General features: G+C 36.9%; 3 protein-coding genes across 5 annotated transcripts; 2 read left to right on the top strand and 1 right to left on the bottom strand.

Moving 5' to 3' along the window:
* Positions 1–5,238: 5,238 nt before the first annotated feature.
* On the top strand, positions 5,239–10,514 carry RB195_020895 (uncharacterized protein; the record flags this gene model as incomplete). Its single annotated transcript, XM_064189423.1, has 4 exons — positions 5,239–5,282; positions 5,375–5,519; positions 8,063–8,188; positions 10,371–10,514. The coding sequence occupies 4 exons, from the start codon at positions 5,239–5,241 to the stop codon at positions 10,512–10,514; spliced, it is 459 nt and encodes a 152-aa protein (XP_064045304.1).
* Positions 10,206–19,904, bottom strand: RB195_020894 (uncharacterized protein; the record flags this gene model as incomplete). 2 transcript variants are annotated; one of them, XM_064189421.1, is made up of 6 exons in its annotated part: positions 12,706–12,852; positions 12,972–13,119; positions 14,839–15,343; positions 15,906–16,422; positions 16,522–16,587; positions 17,954–17,998. In XM_064189421.1, 6 exons carry the CDS (start codon positions 17,996–17,998, stop codon positions 12,706–12,708), a joined length of 1,428 nt encoding a protein of 475 aa, XP_064045303.1. The 2 variants fall into 2 exon arrangements, with proteins under 2 accessions (XP_064045302.1, XP_064045303.1); XM_064189422.1 differs by lacking the exons at positions 12,706–12,852; positions 12,972–13,119; positions 16,522–16,587; positions 17,954–17,998 and adding exons at positions 10,206–10,494; positions 19,809–19,904.
* Positions 18,057–19,947, top strand: RB195_020893 (uncharacterized protein; the record flags this gene model as incomplete). Of its 2 annotated transcripts, XM_064189419.1 has the most annotated exons (5): positions 18,057–18,103; positions 18,487–18,524; positions 19,203–19,348; positions 19,669–19,720; positions 19,793–19,947. In XM_064189419.1, the coding sequence occupies 5 exons, from the start codon at positions 18,057–18,059 to the stop codon at positions 19,945–19,947; spliced, it is 438 nt and encodes a 145-aa protein (XP_064045300.1). The 2 variants fall into 2 exon arrangements, with proteins under 2 accessions (XP_064045300.1, XP_064045301.1); XM_064189420.1 differs by lacking the exons at positions 18,057–18,103; positions 18,487–18,524 and adding an exon at positions 18,719–18,773.
* Between the last annotated feature and the right edge of the window lie 25 nt (positions 19,948–19,972).

The following is a 19,972-nucleotide window of genomic DNA, read 5'->3' as shown; positions in this document are numbered from 1 at the left end:
TACGCGTCCTTTTTTTCACAATAAATCTGGTTTCCATGAACCTATAGATTTTGTTGCTACCGTAGCCTCCGTTAACAACGACGAAGTCCCCGGAAATCTAGTTTCGCTATGGATTTCATTTCTTCAATGAGGTTCGAACAAGACTCATCCGAGTCCGAGAGTGACAGGGTATAATGCGATGCTCTGTGCTTTTCTTTGGTTGGGGAGCTATCTGAATGATGGCGACGAAAAATTTCTTTTTCTCTTTTTAAGGACTTTCAAATTTTTGAGGATAGCGTTGAGCCGAGAGATAAAAAATCAGCTGTAAACGGGGTTTAAAAAACAAGTTTTAAATCTCGCTCGGATCGAAACAAGGTGCCTGGGTCATTTATAAGCTGAAAAATTTTTAAACACAAAAGTAGTAACTTTTTAGTTGGAAACTAAGGAAAGAGGATTTTTGCCTAGGATTGTGTATAAAAGAACTTCCATTCATTCGTATTCTAAAAATAACATGAAACTTTTGAGGTAAAAATAAATTTCCGAACAAAGGAGGTACAAATGAACCAGAAATAATGTTTTTATTTTGGAATCAAAATAAAAAATTATAATCTAAGAATAGGGTAAAATTTTTGAAGTGGTGATAAATTTCGAAGCGAAGGGAGTATAAATGAAGCAAAAAAATAATATTTCTACTTTGCAATCATAATAAAATGATAATAAATATATATTTATATTAATAACAATAAAATAACGATAATAATTATTTTAATTTATTCCACAAATTTATGATTAATAGCGCTTGCTACGAACAGTTCGAACAATGAAATAGTTATCATTGGTTTTGTTTCTTTAGATTATTTTCTTCAGTTTTTTTTCACTTTTTTTTCGTTGAGCTAGTTTTTCAAATTAAATCATTAATGTGTAAATAGGAGTTGGTGTTATTTTATTTTTAAAAATTAAAAAAAAATTATTTTCAAATTTAAAAAAAATATTTCTGCCATTGCAACCACTTCTAATGATTCATCCAGCAGTCTCGAACCGAATACGTAATTGAGCGGCGAAGGTCCATCCGCGTGGAAAACATCTTTTTTTTCGCGGAAAAAATGAGCGGACGAGCTCATAAAGTGGTGGAGGATATAGAAAACAAGAGGATTGGGAGGCCGTAGGTTCACACACTTATCCTCACTTAAAAATTTTCAGTCAGATTTGTTGTGTAGGCGGAAATAAGGGGGCCACAAGGATTTTTCAGGACTTTGGTTGACCTCAATTCTTCTATTTCCCTTCAAAAAAATAGGAAGAAGCTTGTGGTTGAGCACTGATGGCTGACTGCGCAGAAATCCCGAATTAGTTGATTAATTTCAGAAAAATCCTGGTGAAAAGGAGCATCTGTCCGGAAAGAATGAATCTTAATTGAAGGATAGTGGTGTGATAAATTCGCGAGAAAATAGCTGCAGTAAAAAATTCGAAAAAAAAGAAGATGAAGGATTCCTGGAGCATGTTCCCCAAAGATATTTTTTTGTTTAGAGCTCACGAATGACGTATGTATGTGCGTGCGCCTGCAAATGTCATTGTCGCAATTGATGGCCGAAAATCTTTTCCAGAGCTCCGAGTCCGAGAATCAAAACAAAGTCTCGGGACAGTGTTTTTTTTTCTTCTTCTTCTCGTCAATATGTTTTAAAAGGAACACACACACACACGCACAACAACAGTAATTTGTTTTTCTTCTGAGATAATGGAATATGCAGCTTTGGGACCTTGTAGGTCATAAATCAGAAACATATTTATGGCGCGTTGACGTCATGAAGGTGAGGTGTGGTGGACGATTTCTCAAAAAATTGTAGAATTCCGGACTCGGAAATTTTTTTTCGATTTTCGGACGCATCTTTCGTATACACAAATTGTTTACTAATAATGTTGTGGTTAATAATCTGCTAATAATTTACTAATACTAATTGTTACTGCTAATTTACTAATGTTTACAAAATGTTTACTTTTTCACACCGTGACCCCACCGTTGTAATGATGATCAGAATAAAAAGAGCAATAGTGATTCTAATTTTATTCTTTACCTCCCTTATTTTTTGTTGCAAATTTTTCTTTTACATTTTAAGGAAATTGCGAAGGTAATAAAGAGCAAAGCAAAATTTTGTAAAATTTTTGAAAACGTCTCGAAAATCGCTAATAGCCAAATAGGATCCCAAAAAAAAATCGTCAAAAAAATGCCAAAAAAAATCTTAAAATGCAGATAATTTGGGAAAAAACTTTGAAACTTAAGTGGTTTCTTTTTGATTAAAAACAATCAAGAAAATTCTTTCTTTTATTTCCCAAGAAGCTGACTGACAAGATCTGCAGTCAACTGACGAATAAAAATTCAAATTTATGACAGCAATTTCTTGAATTTCCCCGGAGAACTTCAAGTTTTGAGTTATTTTTCGGGTGTTTGTCTTTGTCTTTGTCTTAGATTAAAAAAAGATTTTATGTATGTGCCCATCGTTTTTTTTTCCACAAGAAAAAGACCTAAGCAACTTAAACAGATGACTTTTCGGAAAACAAAGAATATCGGGAAAAAATCAACGATATTAACGATAAATTTAAATTAAATATTGTTATTTACTAAATATAAATATATCAAATATTAAACGAGATGTTGATGTTGACAAGTGGGCCACAATTCGATTCCACAGTTGTTCTCAGCTTTCATTTCTTGAAAAGATCCATGTCTTCTCTCTTTTTTTCCATCTTCTCTCCCTCTTTTCTATCTACCGTATTTAGCGAATAAAAAATAAGAGTAAAGTTAGGGAAAGAAAGAAGAAAAAGTGAAAAAAAGAGAACAAAATTAGAAAAAAAATTACACAGAAGACTCACTTTCACCGTATATGTCACTTATGATATTAACAAATATCATGCTATATAATAACGCGCTTAGTCCGTGTGTGCATGTTTGTGTGTTTGTGTTTATCTGTGTGTCACGAAAGTACTCCATAGTGATGCAAAACTTTGCACCGGTGGGGTGCCGAACCATGGCCATGCACCTGTTGAGCGAGCACTCTACCTTTTAACCATTGTGCAAAGCTATGTACACATGTATGTTGGCTTTGATAAGGCAAGTTAGTTTCTCTCATATGTTAGTGAGGGTAAATAAACTTTTATGTGAATTTATGCTCCCAAATTTGCAAACTATCATGCTGCTGTATAATAACGAGCTTATTCTGTCACGTGCGTGCGTCTGTGTATGTGTGTGTCTCAGTCAAGAAATCCCAAAAAGAGAGGGAGACGAATACCATTGCGTCGGTTTGGTGCGCTTCGCGGCCCCAGCCCGGTGAAATTGGGTGAGACGGGTCCTACAGCGTCGAATTTGTGCCCCGAAGGCAGACAGCTGTAAAATGGGGTGCGATGGGTCTTATGGAGTCGGGATGGTGCGCGGGACCAGATAGCTACAAAGTGGGGAGAGACGGTTTCCAGACTGCGTCGGATTCGTGCGCGAAAGCCCCAACACAGTAGAATGGGTTTCTATGGTTCCTTCTCATATCTAATTCCCAGCAAATTCTAATTCTGGCTCCCTAACGCTGCTAACATTTTTTTTTCAAAAGGAGGAAACACACATGCGAGCGGCTGCTTAAATACAATACATAGTAGCCAACGGTCTACGCAATCTGACGTAGAACGTTATTTTTATCACTACGATAGTGATATTTACATCATTTCATGCTAGCACATCATTCTTTTCTATTATTTGGAAACGGAGGAGATTCATACTCTGAATAATGCTTCCAAATTACTGAGATTTGAGAGAAACATAGATGTAAAATCAAGTTTGATTGTTCTTCAAATGTAGAACTGATGCGCTTAGAAAAAAAAACCATAAAATCTTTCATTTATGCTTAAATTTTCGGGTGAAAAAATTGAAGAAAGCGTTGATAGAAAAAGGCAATTGTAATTTGTGAAGGCAAGCGAAGCGAACAGCAAAATATGTAGCATGAAGTCCGGATTTAGCCGGACGTTCAGATAACAAATAATAGAACTAATACAAAAAATACAATACAAATGGATACAAATAAAATAAAATAAAATAAAATAAAATAAAATAAAATACAAACAAATAAACAATTAACATTCTTTGAACAAAGAGTCTACTATGGATACATATATGGACGCTAGGATAATTCTGTTGCCGAAAAAATTATGACTTGCACTTTTTTTTCCGTCCGTCTATGTAGTCCAAGCTCATATGTCAAATACATGGACGTCGTTGGCTTGACGTCACCCTACGAATTCATTTCTAACCCATAGAGAATTGAATTTTTCTTGTGCCCTGAGCAAGTTTTTGAGAAGAAATTCATATGAGTGAGGGGTTAGCACTAGCGCGAAAACAAATGCATTACAAAAACATTTTTGAGTTCTCATTTCGTGTTTGTCAAGAAAGTTACCGTACCCCGCCAGAGAACTTTTACTTTTCAGAACAACAATTATGAGTTATGGACGACGGATGTCAACTTAGCCGGAGCGAGGAAGGAAAAGCAGGAAAAACTCACGGAGAAAAACTCAGAGTGGTCTTAGAAAAGATGAACTCGTCAGAAAAGAGAATACAGTGGAGAGAACAACTAGCTACTAAACAAAAACAAAATGAAAAAAAGTGGAATGATGTGAATGAAATTTTTGAAGAAAGGTCTTGAATTACAGGGAAACGAAGTAAAAAGCGCACTGAAATGAGAATGCATGCATAAATGAGTCGAAGACAACATCAAAAATTTCGAAAAAATGAATTTCTCAATCCAGAACGTTGGTAGATGAAGTGAACATGATTTTTAACCATTTTCTGATTTGTGATCATTCGACTGTGCTGTGAAAAGGAATAGTATGGATAAAAAATTGATTTTGATCTTTTTTAAAATCCAATTTATACGGATAGAAGCATATAAACAAAATCAGTTAGCAAGTTCTCCGATAACCACTGAAAATCCACAGAATTCATTAGAGAATTTAAGGAAAACTATCAAACATGGAAGAAAAAAGTAAAAGTACCAGCCGTTGGCTCGGGCGCAATGCAGCAATTTCTCCGACAACAAATTGATCGCAGTGATCCATGCGAATTGATCAACATTTGATCTCCCAATATCTTAGTTCTACGCACGTTCAAACCAATACTGTTGTACTGGAAGCTGGCAAAAGAACGGTATAGCAGATCCTGACTGACTAGACAGGCTTGGTGTTAGAAGTCTTGGTTAGATTAGCCCGATTCAAATCTCCCTCACCTTCAGCATGCAGGAGAGGTCAATGGGGTCCCGCGAGGAGCCCTATCCTAGGTAGTTCGCCCAAAAGCGCCCCTCAAAGGCAGCGTACCACGAATCTGACGTGGTGAGAGAATCTAAGCGAGAAGCTAGAGATGGGATTGTAGATTACATTCGTCCGATCATCTTTCCCTAATCGTTGTGAAAAACGGCATGGGAACCGCTTTAGCTCCTACGAGGTACCTTAGAACGCTTCTCTATGCAAACATTCCGGTTCCCTCAGCAGTGTGTTCATTGGTTTCGCCTGAACAGGTTGGTGAGAAGACATAATCGATTTTCGACCGCTCGCTCGAGGATGCGGCGCGTGCACAAGCGTGACGAGTTGCGAGTGAAGTCGTCGTAAAAACGGCATCTTTCACGCCCTTTTTTCCACGACAATCATTTTGGTTAATGTGTTAGTTCAAAGCTGTCTGTTGTTAAAAACTCCAATAGATCCCTAGAGTTTAATATTTTGTGCAGCATGCACACCATGTTGTGAAGCCCTGCTTAAATCACTGCTATTGATTTTAAGTCAATCCTTAATAAATAGACTCAGGATCAGGGAAAGCGATTAAGTCTAGAGGGAACTGCTCAGCAAGAGATTAAAAAAAATCCAAGCCAGAGATAAAAAGCTGAAGAAATAAGGAATTCCGTGAAAAAACGGAAAATACATGGGCCTTTGCCTTTTCTTGGTAAGCTAAGCTAGACCATAACAGCGTCACTAGAAGGTCAAGTGGAAGGTCCATGTCTTTTTCGTTTTTTCATTATCTTTTTTATTTTTCGAGTTTTTTCTTCGTATTTGCTATCGGCACTTACTGGGCACATAATTTGTTGTTTTGACAAATTTTACAGTGTGGAAAAATCCACGGTCATATTTTAGTTTTATTTTTTTTTTATTTTTTGATGGATAAAAAACCTTCCAGATCTGCCCAAACCACAAGGGAGACATTTCAATTGTTTTACTTTTTTTTTGGTAAGTTTGAGTTTTGCAAAGATGATAATTCCTGTATTTTAATTCTACCGAACATGAACAGTTCAATAGAGGAATAAATAAAAGTAATAGAGATAAATATTAACATGACAGAAATAAAAAATAAACATAGAAATATGAAAATGGAGAAGAAATTATGGATGTGAATGAAAATAATTATGGTGTCTTATGAAGATATGTAATGGATTTTCTCTAAAACTAAGATTTAAATTTTTTAAAGAATTTTTGCTCTAAAGTTGTCCCAGAGACGTCATTATCGTCTCAGTTTTCTTTTTATTATTATTTCGAAGATCGTCTCGAGGGAAATCGTCTCGATTTTTCCGGACTATAGCCTGAAACTCATTGAAGTACGCACCAACCAATAAAAAAGTGAAACAGGTTCGGTGAACTTTTCATCGAAATAAAATATGGTGAAATTTTGTGAAAATCCAGCGCGAACAAGAAATAAATAAATGTTTCTTTAACTTGAATAATGTTTCGTTCCTTTTTTGAGCAAATTTTGTTCACTGTTTATTTTTCAGAATGTAGCTTAGGTGGAACCACTTCATGCTGAACATTTCCGATTCCTTTTAGGTTTTTGAGAGAAAATTTAAAAATGCTGAAGATGTTGGTGGAGTATAAATGCCCTTACGGTTACGGAGTGTGCAGCAACAGAGAACAATGCACCTACTTCACTGCTTCACTTCAATTCTTCTGCTCTTCATCGCTCAAATGTGCGGTTTAGACCGGATAAATCCGAGAATCGTCTTTTATTTTACCTCTTAAGCTTAATTTAATTGCACTTGTATTTAATTACTTACTATTGCATATATTTAATTATTGTTTAATTGTATTTAACTTAATTTTTTAGCGATGTAGAAGTTCGAAAACACGTCGAGAACGGTGCATTCGGAAAAAATTCACTCATCTGAGCTGGATAATTTCCACTTGGAAAAGATTTATCTTCCTTAAATCCTTAAATCATTCGTTTCATTAGGGAAATACGTTCAAAATACAAATATAAATACAGCAAGAAGAATAGATTAATTAAATAATAAATAAATAAGAACTATGAAGTTTAGCGGAGACGGGAGAATAGTAAGAAGTTCTGGAGGAAGATAGCGTCAAAAACTGTTTAATGTTGAAAAATAAATAAGTTGTACACGAAAATAAATAGAAAATAGCAAAAGAAATACAAAAATGGTGGTTATATAATAATAATTTAATATAAAAATGTTTCTGAGATGAGTTTTGTTATCCAGCAGTGAGATTTCAGGACTTCTGCCAGCTACGTGCATGGAAACGTGGAAGGTACGTGTAGGTCATATTTTCACTTTTCTCTACTCTCTTTAGGACATAAAATAAGGAGTCTATGTAGAGTGAGGATCGAACGTTCTCCTGTCTTAAAACTTCAGCATATTCTGCTACAAGTTTTTTTTTAGATGGAACTTTCGTTTGCCTGACGTTCAATCTGAAAATAAAAACAAAATAAAAGCTCAATCTAGAGAAATAAAACCCTCGAATGCACACTATTAGAAGAAATCTAAAAAATTAGAGTGAGAAATTTGCTGGCCTAAAATGTTGCAGCTGATCAGCTACGGTTGTATTTTGCTCTATTCATTAATTCTATTACTATTCTCTTTAAAAAAAGTAGCTAAATTTTTTCGCTAGTATTTTGTGACGATAGCCGGATTAGCCGGAAATTATTTGAGCCCTCGGCTTACTGTACTCCTTCTGTGAAATATTGTGTCCTTTTTATTTCACATCTTGAAAATTCAAATGTTTTAAATACTTAAAGAGCGGGAACTGTTTTCTTACATTTTACTCAAAAAAAAATAAAATACAGCGTTCTTTAGAGGAAACCCGTCAGCCCAGCGAAAAAACTCCCGTCCTGATCAGTCCATACGTCGCCTATTCGGCTCCGACCATCAATGCAGTACCGATTCAAGCAGTACTTGTACCCATTGGAACGGTGAGTTTTTTTTCGGAAGAGTCAGGATGTTTTGAAGGATCAGTTTTCGTAGCAAAATACTTTTCGTTTTTCAAATTTCGCTCAGCTTCAAATGCGTTTTTGGAACAGTAGGACTACTGCGCGGATATTTTCTAGGACAATGTTCAGCATTTAACGTTTTTTCTCTCTTCTTTGGAAAAAAAATTCTTCGAATTTGCACAACTTTCAACTAATTGAACTATTCTCCAGTATCATCGTCCTCAATCCCAGTTACGTAACCGGGTGAGCGCTTACTCGAAAGGTGACTTGTTTTTATTGACAGTTTTCTCTCTTAAAAATTAATTGCCAATTATATTTTTTTCCGAATTCTAGAAATCGGACACGTCACTGACACCACACTCCGCATTCCACTGCGCGCTCGTGCTCGTAGACTCGCAGCTTTGAGAGCCGCCCGTAAAAGAGCTGCCTTGAAACAACGCAAAACTGTCAAGCTGTGATCACATATCTCTGTCTAATGAATAAAGATGTTCATGTTTTGTCCTTTGAAGTGCATGCAGTAGAAGAATATATAAAAAATAAATATGTAGAACATATTTGTAAAATTTTTATAAAACATTATTATATTAAAATACAAGGGTGGGTGCAGTGTAGCGGTTAGAGGTTCCGCCTCTTGCACGATCGATAGGAGGTTCGAATCCGCCCTAGTGCTCACCAAGCCTTTCATCCCTCCGGGGTCGATAAATTGGTACCAGAGTTGTCAGGGAGGATAAAAACAGTGACTTGACACATCGGCTAGCCCCAGTTACACGTTTACAGTTACACGTGAATCTCAAACGATTCTGAATTGAAGTGAACGTAGGGACGCATCCCAAGCGGATTGATTAACGCCAGACACTTTATCCTTTATTTATATTAGAATACATAAAAAGAATATATAAATAGCGATGAATCGATTGATCCTGTGGAAGCTTTCGCGGAAGATCAAAAAGATTGGACAGAGCTATGCTCAAGGACGGTACACCTTGGCAAAGATGTGGGTAATCACGTCAGGCGATGACATCAGCCCGTGTATTAAAAGTATCACCCCACGAAATTGGGACGGTACGGGTTTCAGGTTCGTAATCTCTAGACAGGGTTGTAGATTGTGAGGAAGAGGGTGATTCCATGCATCTTTCCCTGGATCAGTGTAAACGGACGACTCCGGAACGTTGTCTCTTACGACGGCTTCTGTTGCAATGCGCAACCGTTGCGCCCCGCCCCTCCTGTGATTTGCCGAGAACCAATTCGTACGGATCGCAGGCGGGGGCAGGGCGCATGGGTTGCGCATTGCCACTGGAGCCGTCGTAGGAGACAGTTCTGTGGTCGTCCGTTTACACTGATACAGGAAGAGATGAACGGAATCACCCTCTTTACCACAATCCACGACCCCGTATAGGGACTACCCGCCTGAAACCCGTGCCACCTCAGATTCGTGGGGTGATGACTTCAAGTCAAGTAACTCATAAGAAACTAGAATAGAAAGAGGGAATTGCTTAAATAAGTTTAATGGCAAACGTCTAACCGGTGTTTACTTCATTTTTATTACGACACTTGTGATTTTTTCTAGAACCTTGCGTTCTTATCGCACCACATACCACATATAGGTACGCTGCGAAGGGAATGTGTTTTCTTTTCACCATTGCTATCTAGAATTAGGTCAAAATTTTTCACCTACAGTGTAGTGTTGCATAGACCGTCATGTACAATGTTCGTTTTACCGAGTGCCAAGTTATGGGCCATCTAAGAGCTCATGCCTAGTTATCATCGACCCCGATGAACCGAAAAGGGGCGTGGTATTAAATGTGCCTCGCTGTTACGGTTATTTGTTACGGTACAGCTACTTGTACCGTCCACAAGTGCGGCAGACAACACTCTGCTCAATCTTTTAGACGTCCACTTTGATTGCACCGTTTTCTGCCTGCTTTATAAAAAATAACTCCAGTGAACCACCAGGTCTCGGTCTGTTCTTCACTACATCCTCGGTGCTCTTGTACGCTCACTAAGCCGCTCGTCTCCTCCTGCCCAGCTCGGAGGTCAGGTCGTTCATCATGTTCAATTCTGGACCCAGGTAAACGTAGCTGGTGCATTCGGATATATTCGTTCCGTTGAGCGTGAATGGGGCATCCGAGACCCATACGTTCCGCATAAACATTGTCTTTTGTAGATTCAGCTGAAGACCGATGCATCCACATGTTTCGTCGGATTCGGTCAGCATTCGTTCCGCTTGGCTGATGCTAGGTGTTATCAGTACGATGCCATCAGCAAAGCGCAAATGGCACCGTCCCCATCTGTTCAAATAGGATGTTAAAAACCATAAGTCTCCAGCACTCACTATACACGTATCGCTTACTCGGTTGAATAGAAACAAATAAAAGTATGCGTGGTCTAAAATGGTATTCAATAAATTCTTTTTCTGTGGATAGATCCATCAAGCTGCGAAAATATATGTCACGCGCCGTATAGCATGGGATCGGAAATGTCCATCCAACAAACGGCTAGGTTCCACAACGAAATGCCATTGCATGCGTGTACCAAGTTTGCGTCAGCAAATCAACCACATAATATTGGATTCCACGGCGGGAAAAAGGGAGGCCACCGATGGTGGTTCTAGATTCCTTTCGTATTTATCCTCCTTAAGAAAATTACATTCAATACGTACTCTGGGCTTGAATGCGAGATCGAATGCGGAGCGAAGTGAATATCCTGCGGTGCAGATGGCTGCGATTCATTTTTATTTTCTTCTTTCAGTTTATTTTCATTTTTTTTCATTTTCGAAACATTTCGAAACACCTACACATTGACGGAATGTAAACACAGGGACGAGGAAGTTTTAATCAGATTTGGACTGCTTGCTTTTCCTCCTCCAACAAATGGAATCCTCTTTCTCGAGACCGAATAGTGCGGGTTTTGCACGGTCGGTAAGAGGTTCGGCTGCAACTATACGACCGACTGTTCGAAATCTCCCTAAAGCCAGCCGAATTTTCCATCCCTTAGGGTCGGAAAATTAGTGCTAGATTCGTCTGAGAGGATGAAAACACTTACTGATATCTGACAGATTCGTCTGCCCTGCAAATTAATATATAGGCAGCACACGAATTCCTAAACCTTAGAGGATTTCTTATTGAAGCCTAAAGTTTACGCATGTCATAAACGGATTAATCAGTGCCACACACTTTTCCTTTGTACACAGAAGATTTAAAAAATACAACCAATTTTCAGGCACAAAAAAGAGATTCTTTTTCTGCCATTTGAATTTGTCAGATCACACATCACACACTTCTATTCATTGATTTATTTACATCGTTGACGACAACGAAAAAGCAATAACTCCAACCTCAAATGGTCAGGATAAGATTTTTTCCATCTGTAGGTTTTGTTGACATTTCACCAGGAATCTAATCTCTTGGTTGCGAGGAAGGGCTGACATTCCGCGCTGCCGAAATTTCTAAACGACTTCTTGTGCTGTATATAAGATTGTACCTCAAGAGGACTGTAGGAGGCAGAGGAAACTACCACTCTTGACGGCGGCAAAAATCTTCGGTCGTACAGTTTTTCGGACACGATAATACTATTATCCTCCGTAAAATGTTCAATATTCGTCAGGGAATAATCGAGTGCTGTATAGATTGGTATGGAATTCTGGTAGTCTGTTACCAATTTATCGACCCCGGAGCGATGAAGGACTTGGTGAGCACCTGGACGGAATCGAACCTCTGATCGACCGTGCAGCTACAGTGGAACCTCTTGCCGTCTACGCTACACTCGCCTCAAATTTAGTAATATTTAGCAATAAATTATTATTTGCAGAATTTTATAGTACTCAACTTCTTTTTAGCAACGTTGGCAATGTTACCACTATAAAGACGTGGAAAAAACTAAACAATTTACAATAATTAATCACAATTATTTATTTGTTGCAGCAGTACATAGTGTGTCGAAGCAAAACTGTCATCCAAGATGATTTACTAACGACACCAGGATATTTTTGCGAGAGCACACATAACAAGATTTTCCAGGAAAACAAAAGAAAAAAAGGGCTAGAAGAGCTGAAATATCACCAGAACACAGATACAATGGAGTAGTAAAGATGAATTCGGCAAAAAAAAATCAAATAAAGAAATGTGTAGAAGTAAATCAAATCGATTAACCCTCAGATATTTCCTTCCAAACATTTATAGAGTTACTTTGAGCAGATTTAAGTGTTTTTTCTGGTTCATTTTTTGAATAAAATGAGGCTCTACCTATGTACTTGTACAAAAATGTAGAAATAATTGAATTCTAGAGAAAAAGTAGATTCTTTTAATTGTTGTGTCATTGCAATCCACGTATTCTATAGACAAAAAAGAAACATTTCTCATTATTCTCATTGGAAACCCTGGGATATATTGTTGGGAATCCCAACGTTATACAGGGATGAGGATATGTAGTAATTTGGTTCTGTCCTCTATGTCTCTGCTTCGGCTAAACAACACTCAACACGCTAAGAAAAATCTGGTTAGTTACGTCGGTCGGAAATGAATGAAAAACTGCAGTAGCTTTTGTTTTGCTGGAACGTAACCATATCGAAGTTTTCTCGTTGAACGTCTTTTTCTGGAATTTTCCTGTATTTTTGTGCTGATCCCGTTTTGCTTCGGATGCCCGTCTTTCTAAAATTAAATAAATAAATGAAATAAAGGAAAAATCATTTATAAAGATAAAATCCTAAAGGAAATACGAATGAACGTTGAGGAAATGACAGAGCCTGAAAAAAGGAAAAAAACCTCACTTTTATGCCATGCTTCAACGATTTCTGACTGCTGTGAAGACATTTTGTGAGAAGTTCAGCTTTTTCTGATGGCACAATGAGAACTCGTCGATTTGCTGTATAAATTTCGTTACGTTTCCATGGATGTGTGGAGTTTTTCTGCGATTGTCTGAAAGATTTGAGTTTCGATGCGAGAAGCTGAGATAAATCCTGGTAATGAACAGAAATATAGCAAAGATTTTAATATCTTTGTGCTTTTTCTTTGTGAATTCTCCTGAATTTTTGAGGAAAAATGGAAATAGAGGAAGTGTTAAGGAAATAACTGTACTGTACTGTAAATGACTCCGAGAGCACTGTTACTGAAATTAAAAAAAGATATAAATTAAATCTATTAATAATTAATAAATTACTGAAATAATAAATAAAATAAAATAATAAAAATAAATAAATAATTTCTAAAAAAACAACCTGTTATCGGGAAATAGGGGACGTGCAGGATCGTCCATGCCCATCTTATTGGGACCACTAAGACCACAAATTGTTGCTAAAATTCCACTACACCTCCAACTTTGAGTCATTTAATTTCTGAGTATGAAATCGATTGCTTAGGAGTCCCATCGCAGGCTACGATCCATGGGGTCAGAACTCAAGGAAGAGAAAATTCGTTCAAAGGAAAAAAGTCATGTGTTCTTCCAGAGATCCGTTAGGGGTCAACCAAGGAATCTCGAACTAAAACATAGCGCTTGTCACGAAGTCCGCTGTCCTCTATACTACATACTATAACTTTCCTTCCTTCCTTCCTTCGTCCTTCCTTCTTCCTTCGTTCCTCCTTTCCTCTCTCTTATTATCATTTCATGTAATGTCAGGTGTCCTTTGCTATGATATTTCAATAGTTCCTTTTTTTGCGAATCCGACAAAACTCCTTACAAATACCATGCTTTTTATGTACTCATCTATCTCTATTCTGTCTATCTTTATTTTTATTTTTTTATCTATGTTTTTTCTATGATAATTGTGGATTATTTTTAGGCAACTGGATCCATTTGCCTTCCATAGACGGGGTTGATTTATAGCTACATAAATATGGCGAGAAAAGACCTCCAATAATCCTTGAACGTTTAATTCGCTTTTTTTTGCATTCAGGGACGTTCCTGAAGTAGAACGGCGTGCAGCGAATTCTCTTTTTCTGAAATTCTATTCATTGTCAACTCCATTCAAACGGCAGCGAGTTCAACGTCACGTCAAGGTCTCCGGACCGTACCAGAAGTGCTTACTTCAGATGTTTTTTGGATGTTAGATTTTTTTTTGTTTTTCAGCCGTGGGATAAAAATATTAGAAATAACAACATCAATATTTTTTTTGAATTTTTCCGTATCTTTTAAAGTAAAAAGTAAAGTAAGGAAAGTAGTCCTAGAAAAGAATAATAATCCAACAAATGTGTGTGATTCTCTTCTATTGCATTGAGCTAGACCAAGTCAGAGCAACGGGAAAATTTACAGTCTTTCGTGCCGATCTGTCGTCAAGTCAGTGTTTTTCTCCTCCCAGACAAGTCTGGCACCAATTTATCGACCCGGGAGGGATGAAAGGCTTAGTCGGCAGTAGGGCGAATTCGAACCACCGATCGATCGTGAAGACAGCGGAACCTCGTACCGACTGCACTACACTGACCTGACATTAGAGATTAAATGCCATAAACTACAATAAAACTATTGTTGTTGTTGTTTGTTCATGGCAATTCAAATGCATCATTAATTTTGATCACTGAATTATTTTGTTCAAGGGTCCCGCAAATCGAAACGATGAGAATGAAGAAAAAAAAAGATAATAATCAATAGCAATATTAAAATAATAATAATATTAAAAGCGCTCAACTAGTTCCATGACCCACCTCGCTCTTCGCATCACAAAGCGATGCTTCTCCACATGGCTTAGTGGTGCGTTTCGCCATAGTCTGAACACTCTTCGTCCGTCTGATTCGGCAACATTAAAATGAGTGAGAGTTTTTCCACTGTTTATAAATTTCTTTTGCAATTTCCTAAGACGAATTGAATTCCTGTAACCAATAACACCGAACGATTTCTTCTTCTCAACACCACGTCTCTCTGAATTCTCCTCCACTGGTGTAGGCGGACGACTTGTGTCATCCAATGGAGTGTTCAGAGAAGAAAATGAGGATAAATCCGAGAGTGGTGGAATTGATAGGAGCGGTGGTAGAATTTCTGGGGCATGTGAGGAGTTGATCGGTTCAACGCTAGTAGATATTTGCTCCAGCGTTGTGGTGGGTGCTGTGGTACTGGACGAGTGCGTCGGTACGGTAGCGGTTGTGCTGTTTTCCACGGAAATCTCCGAAATAGCAGTGAATGTGGTTCCGGTTGTTGTTGATTCTTCTGAATCTGAAAAAATCTAGGAAGAGATGCTTAAAAGATAGGAATGGTTTGAACGGTATACGGTAAAAATGATATTTGGACTTTTTTCTGGGCAGATTCCCATTCTAATAATAATAATAATAATAATAATAATAATAATAATAATAATAATAACAACAAGAATAATAGTAATAATAATAATTTTCTGCTATAAAAGAATAAGGACCCTGATTTGTTAAAAAGAATTCAATTTTTGGAAGTGTTACTTTATTCTTAACGGTTATTAGCAAATTTTAATTAAAATTATTTCAAAATAAAGTAAATGGGAAAAATTTACGCATATTTGTGGTACCGAAGTGTAGACTGCCTTTAAAGGATTTAATTCAAGGATAATATGTCGATAACCATGTTAAGTTAGAGGTTCTAAAGAAGAGAAAAAAGAAAAAAAGAAGAGAAAGAGAAAAAAAGCCTTCTTCTAAAGCCTGTTACGTGCTTATTTTGCATAAATAAAAAATAAAAAGGATGAAAATGTATAAAAAATAAGATAAAAACATAATTTAAAAAAACTGAAGTGGAAAGATTAACTCACTTTCCTGAACCGCAGCCTGAGTGGTCTCGTCCGAGGTCTGTGCAGTGGTCGTTTGCGTCGCCGCTTGCGTCGTCGCTTGCGTCGTCGTAAACAACAGCATTGTGCTCGAGTTTTCAGTTTCTGTAGTGGAACTTTCCGGAAACATTGTTGTGGGGCTCGGACTTGGTTTTGTGGTGTCACTGTCCTCACTTGGAATCCCATCAGAATGATTTAGTGGATTTGAGAAGGAGAAGGAGGAGGAGAAGGGTAACTCGTCCATCGCTTGAGTGGTCGACTCAGTTATCGTCAATGGTGTTAGGCCGCTCCCGTTCTCTTCAACCGAGGATTCTTCCCGGACGTTCACCCGGTGGGTCACTTCTCCATCGGTTTCATTGGTAGGAAATGATCCGTGATCGCTATTGGAATTATTGATTTCGACGTTGGGACCCTCAGTAACTGATGTAGTATTGGATTCTGATGACCCGACGTCAGGAGCATCACCAAAAAACAACCATGATGGTACTAAGTTTCGACCGCTCTAAAAAAAAATTTGTACCAATATCTTTTCGTATTTTTTTTCTGAAAACAGTTGAAAACAATATTTTTGCCTTAAAAATCAAATTCATGGAATTCTCACCTTAAATACTATACTTTTATATTTCTCGTAACCCCGTTCCATGAGTAGTTTTCGTTTCACGGCTATCTGGAAATGTTAAGCGGAATAGAAAAATTTGAAAATTGTGAAAGGATTCTTATGTTTAGAGATAAAATGAGTAGAAAAATGTAGTGGATAAGTGAAAAAAAGAATAACTGAGATAGCTGGACAAATAGCGATTGTTTTATGATCTGAAAGAAAAATTCTCGTTAGGTATGAACGATGGAAAAATCCGTAAAATGTCCTTCTTTTTTTCGCCGGCAAAGGCGTTTTGATGAGGCCAGAAACTCCTAGTAATTCTTCAAATAATGCAAAGATTAATTGGATTATTCTAGAAAAAGGATGCTGCCAAGTTCAAACTGAGAAAGTACTAGCTTTAAGATCTCGAGGAGTTTTTATGATTTCGAGGAGGTTATAAAAGAAAATCTCAGGATATTTGGCTTGGATAGGCGGTTCAATCGAGACGTAATCTCTAGCAGAGTTTTTAAAGGTTTTTCTTATTTTTATAATTTTTTTTAAAGAGGTTTCTATTATTTTTAGGAATGAGTTATGGGTTTATTCTTGAGAATGGATTATGGATTTATTATTTCGATTATGGATTACTAGAATATTCGACGGAAGGATAGATTCTTTACTAAATATAGTTGAAGATCGAGCTGAACGGATTCGGATATGTTCAAGGACCACTCCGATGAAGGTCCCAACATTCGATCGGCATAATCAGGTCAAGGTAAATCCAAAATAAATTCCAGAAAAAATAGGGATTTTTGTTTAAGACTTTATTTAAAAAAATACATATATTTTTTAAAAAATGCAGACTTCCATATCACAGCATATCACAGTATATTCTTGGGATATTCCTAGAGTTTTTCTTTTGGTGTGGAAACGTTGAGTTGAGAGTTCTCCAATGCTTATTAAAAATAATATTAGCGGAAAATAATATTAGAATAAAATAAAACTAAAAATAAATTAAATAGAAAAATAAAAACAAAATAAAAGTAGAGCAGTATCAGAATAAAATAAAACTGAAAATAAAAATAAAAATAAAATATTATTAGAATAAATTTTATTAAGTTTGCCCTGTAAGCACTGTGCTGCAAAGGAGAGAAAATCTGTGTAAGTTGGTGGGAGTCATGCATGGAGAGAACGTGGGACCCATAAAAATCACTTCAAAATCCGAAAATCAACGTACTTTCCTGCGTGGCTGCACAGAAATCAAACAGGTTTTCTAGATTTTCCACTTGAAATGTGAAAAAAAAAACAGCGTTGAAGCGAATATCGGTAAAAACGGTGACGGCGACAACTTCGCATCTCTCTATGTCTCCTACCTTGTCTTGTGTCTTCCGACATTGTCCTAGATAACTTTTTAGGTAAGTTTTACTCTTTCTCTCACTATTCTTCTAAAACCACTTACCAAACTCTCAAGAATGCTTTTCAATTGACGTTCAAAAATGTTCATGGCTAAATATAAAGGCGAGATTTTCGTTAAGTGAAGTCGTAGAACAAAATTTGAAGCGATGCATTTCTTTTGTGTCCTTCTCGGATTCTTTGCCATCATTCAAAGGTAAGATTTACACAGTTTCTCTACAATTTCACGAAATTATTAATTAGAAATTTTTCTCAGATTTGAGGAGAAATTAAAATTTTTCGACCAACGTCCCTTATTTGACTTCATTTCAGGAAACAAACATTATTTTGACATAACGTTCAATCATTGAAGGGATTCGAAATTTCTCGAAGTTTTTTCTAACGACGTAATTTCTGGACCTTGTTACTAATTAATTCCTTTTTTTGACATACACCACTAAACAAAGCAAATATTAGGGTGCAAAGGAGAAGAGTTTCACAAGCACCTTTGACATTATTTATTGGGACCCACTTTTCGTAAATTTCCATATAACAGAATCCGTTAAACCGGAAAATCGCTACTGATTCTTGGAAATTTAGGTCTCTCGCGAGCTATCCACCTAATGGCTACCAGCAAGGTTTGTTTCCAGCTCTCAACGTTTTTTCCTATTCCTCTGTTTAAAAAAAAATGGAAAGGGAAAAATTACTAGGAATAACAGAAATAGCACAGCAGAATAATCCTCGAACATCCTAATTTCTGAGCAATCTCTTTGATCTACGGATGCAGAGCTCCATGAAATTGAACTGACCTATCAAAAAAGCCGAGGACTAAATGATACTAAAAAGATCAAGATCAAGACAGATTAAATCTGAAAAGATACATATTAGTGGGTCCTGAGTAGAACTACAGTATTCCTTCCCACTTTTGCTGAGTAGTTTTAAAACGAATAAGGAATTGTCATTCGCAGAAAATGTAGATAAGGTAGCATACAAGTATAGTTAATCAGTGCTTTTTCAAAAATATTAAGGATTGAGGTATAAGCTGACAAATAGTACAAAAAACTTTAAGAACTTAAGACCATAAGAGTTTGTAGAAAATTAAAGTGAGTAAAAATGCTTACCGTAAAAGCAGGAATTTTGTTTCATATTCTACTTCAGATCAAAAACTTCAACACCTTGGTTGAACAAATTCCATTGGAAAAATTAAATTAAAAATTAGAAAATTTAAAAAATTGAAATTAAAAATGTAAATCAAATTAAAAAAGTGAAGTTTCTGTAAAATTATTATTCTAAAAGACTAGCGTGGCCATGTTTAGACGAGAACTCAGAGCTTAACGGTTACTCAAATGATGGTACTGAACAGTTCCCAACACTGATCGGTTCACCACCATCCACCATGCAATCTGCACCAACCATGGGCGTGTCACCCACCGTTCAAAATATTCTTGTACCGCTTGGTATGGTAAGTTTTTTAGATCTTGACTTTTTTTTTCTTTTATTGTGGATTGAGGGTCAAACCGCTCAAAGTTACAAAATTATCGCTATAAAATTCAGTTTTTTGGATCTTAGTTAAGGAATTTTAGGGAAGCAAAAAGGTTTAATTTAGAACTCAAAGCATTTTTTTCTTTAAAAAAAAGTTAGCGAGGGTACTGTATGCTTATGCTTATGGCAGTATGGTAGTAAAGACTGTGCATTTAGAGGGGACTCGTTGTCCTGCTGTGTAGGAAAAAATTCAGTTCAGTACCATATCTGATATTGAAAGAGTTTCTGAACGTTTTTCAGTACTATCGCCCTCATTCGAGTCTTCGTAACCTTGTGGGGGCGTACAGCAGAGGTGAGGAGTTGTATTATACGTCTACGTGATATGATTTGTAATGGTTAACTTCCGAAAAATATTTTTTTGAAGAAAGCGGACAACTCACTGACGTCTCACTCAGCATTCCACTTCGTCGAGCACGTGCACGTGCACGTGCTCGAGCTCGTGCTCGTAAACTTGCTGCTATGAGAGCGGCTCGCATGCGTAAAAATCTCAGGAAGCATCGGAAGAATATCAAGCACTGATCAGTTATTTTCTTTCAATAAAGAT

Source organism: Necator americanus, chromosome II (assembly GCF_031761385.1).
Source record: "Necator americanus strain Aroian chromosome II, whole genome shotgun sequence".
In the NCBI taxonomy this organism is placed as follows: domain Eukaryota; kingdom Metazoa; phylum Nematoda; class Chromadorea; order Rhabditida; family Ancylostomatidae; genus Necator; species Necator americanus.
This window is presented reverse-complemented; position numbering and strand designations above follow the sequence as displayed.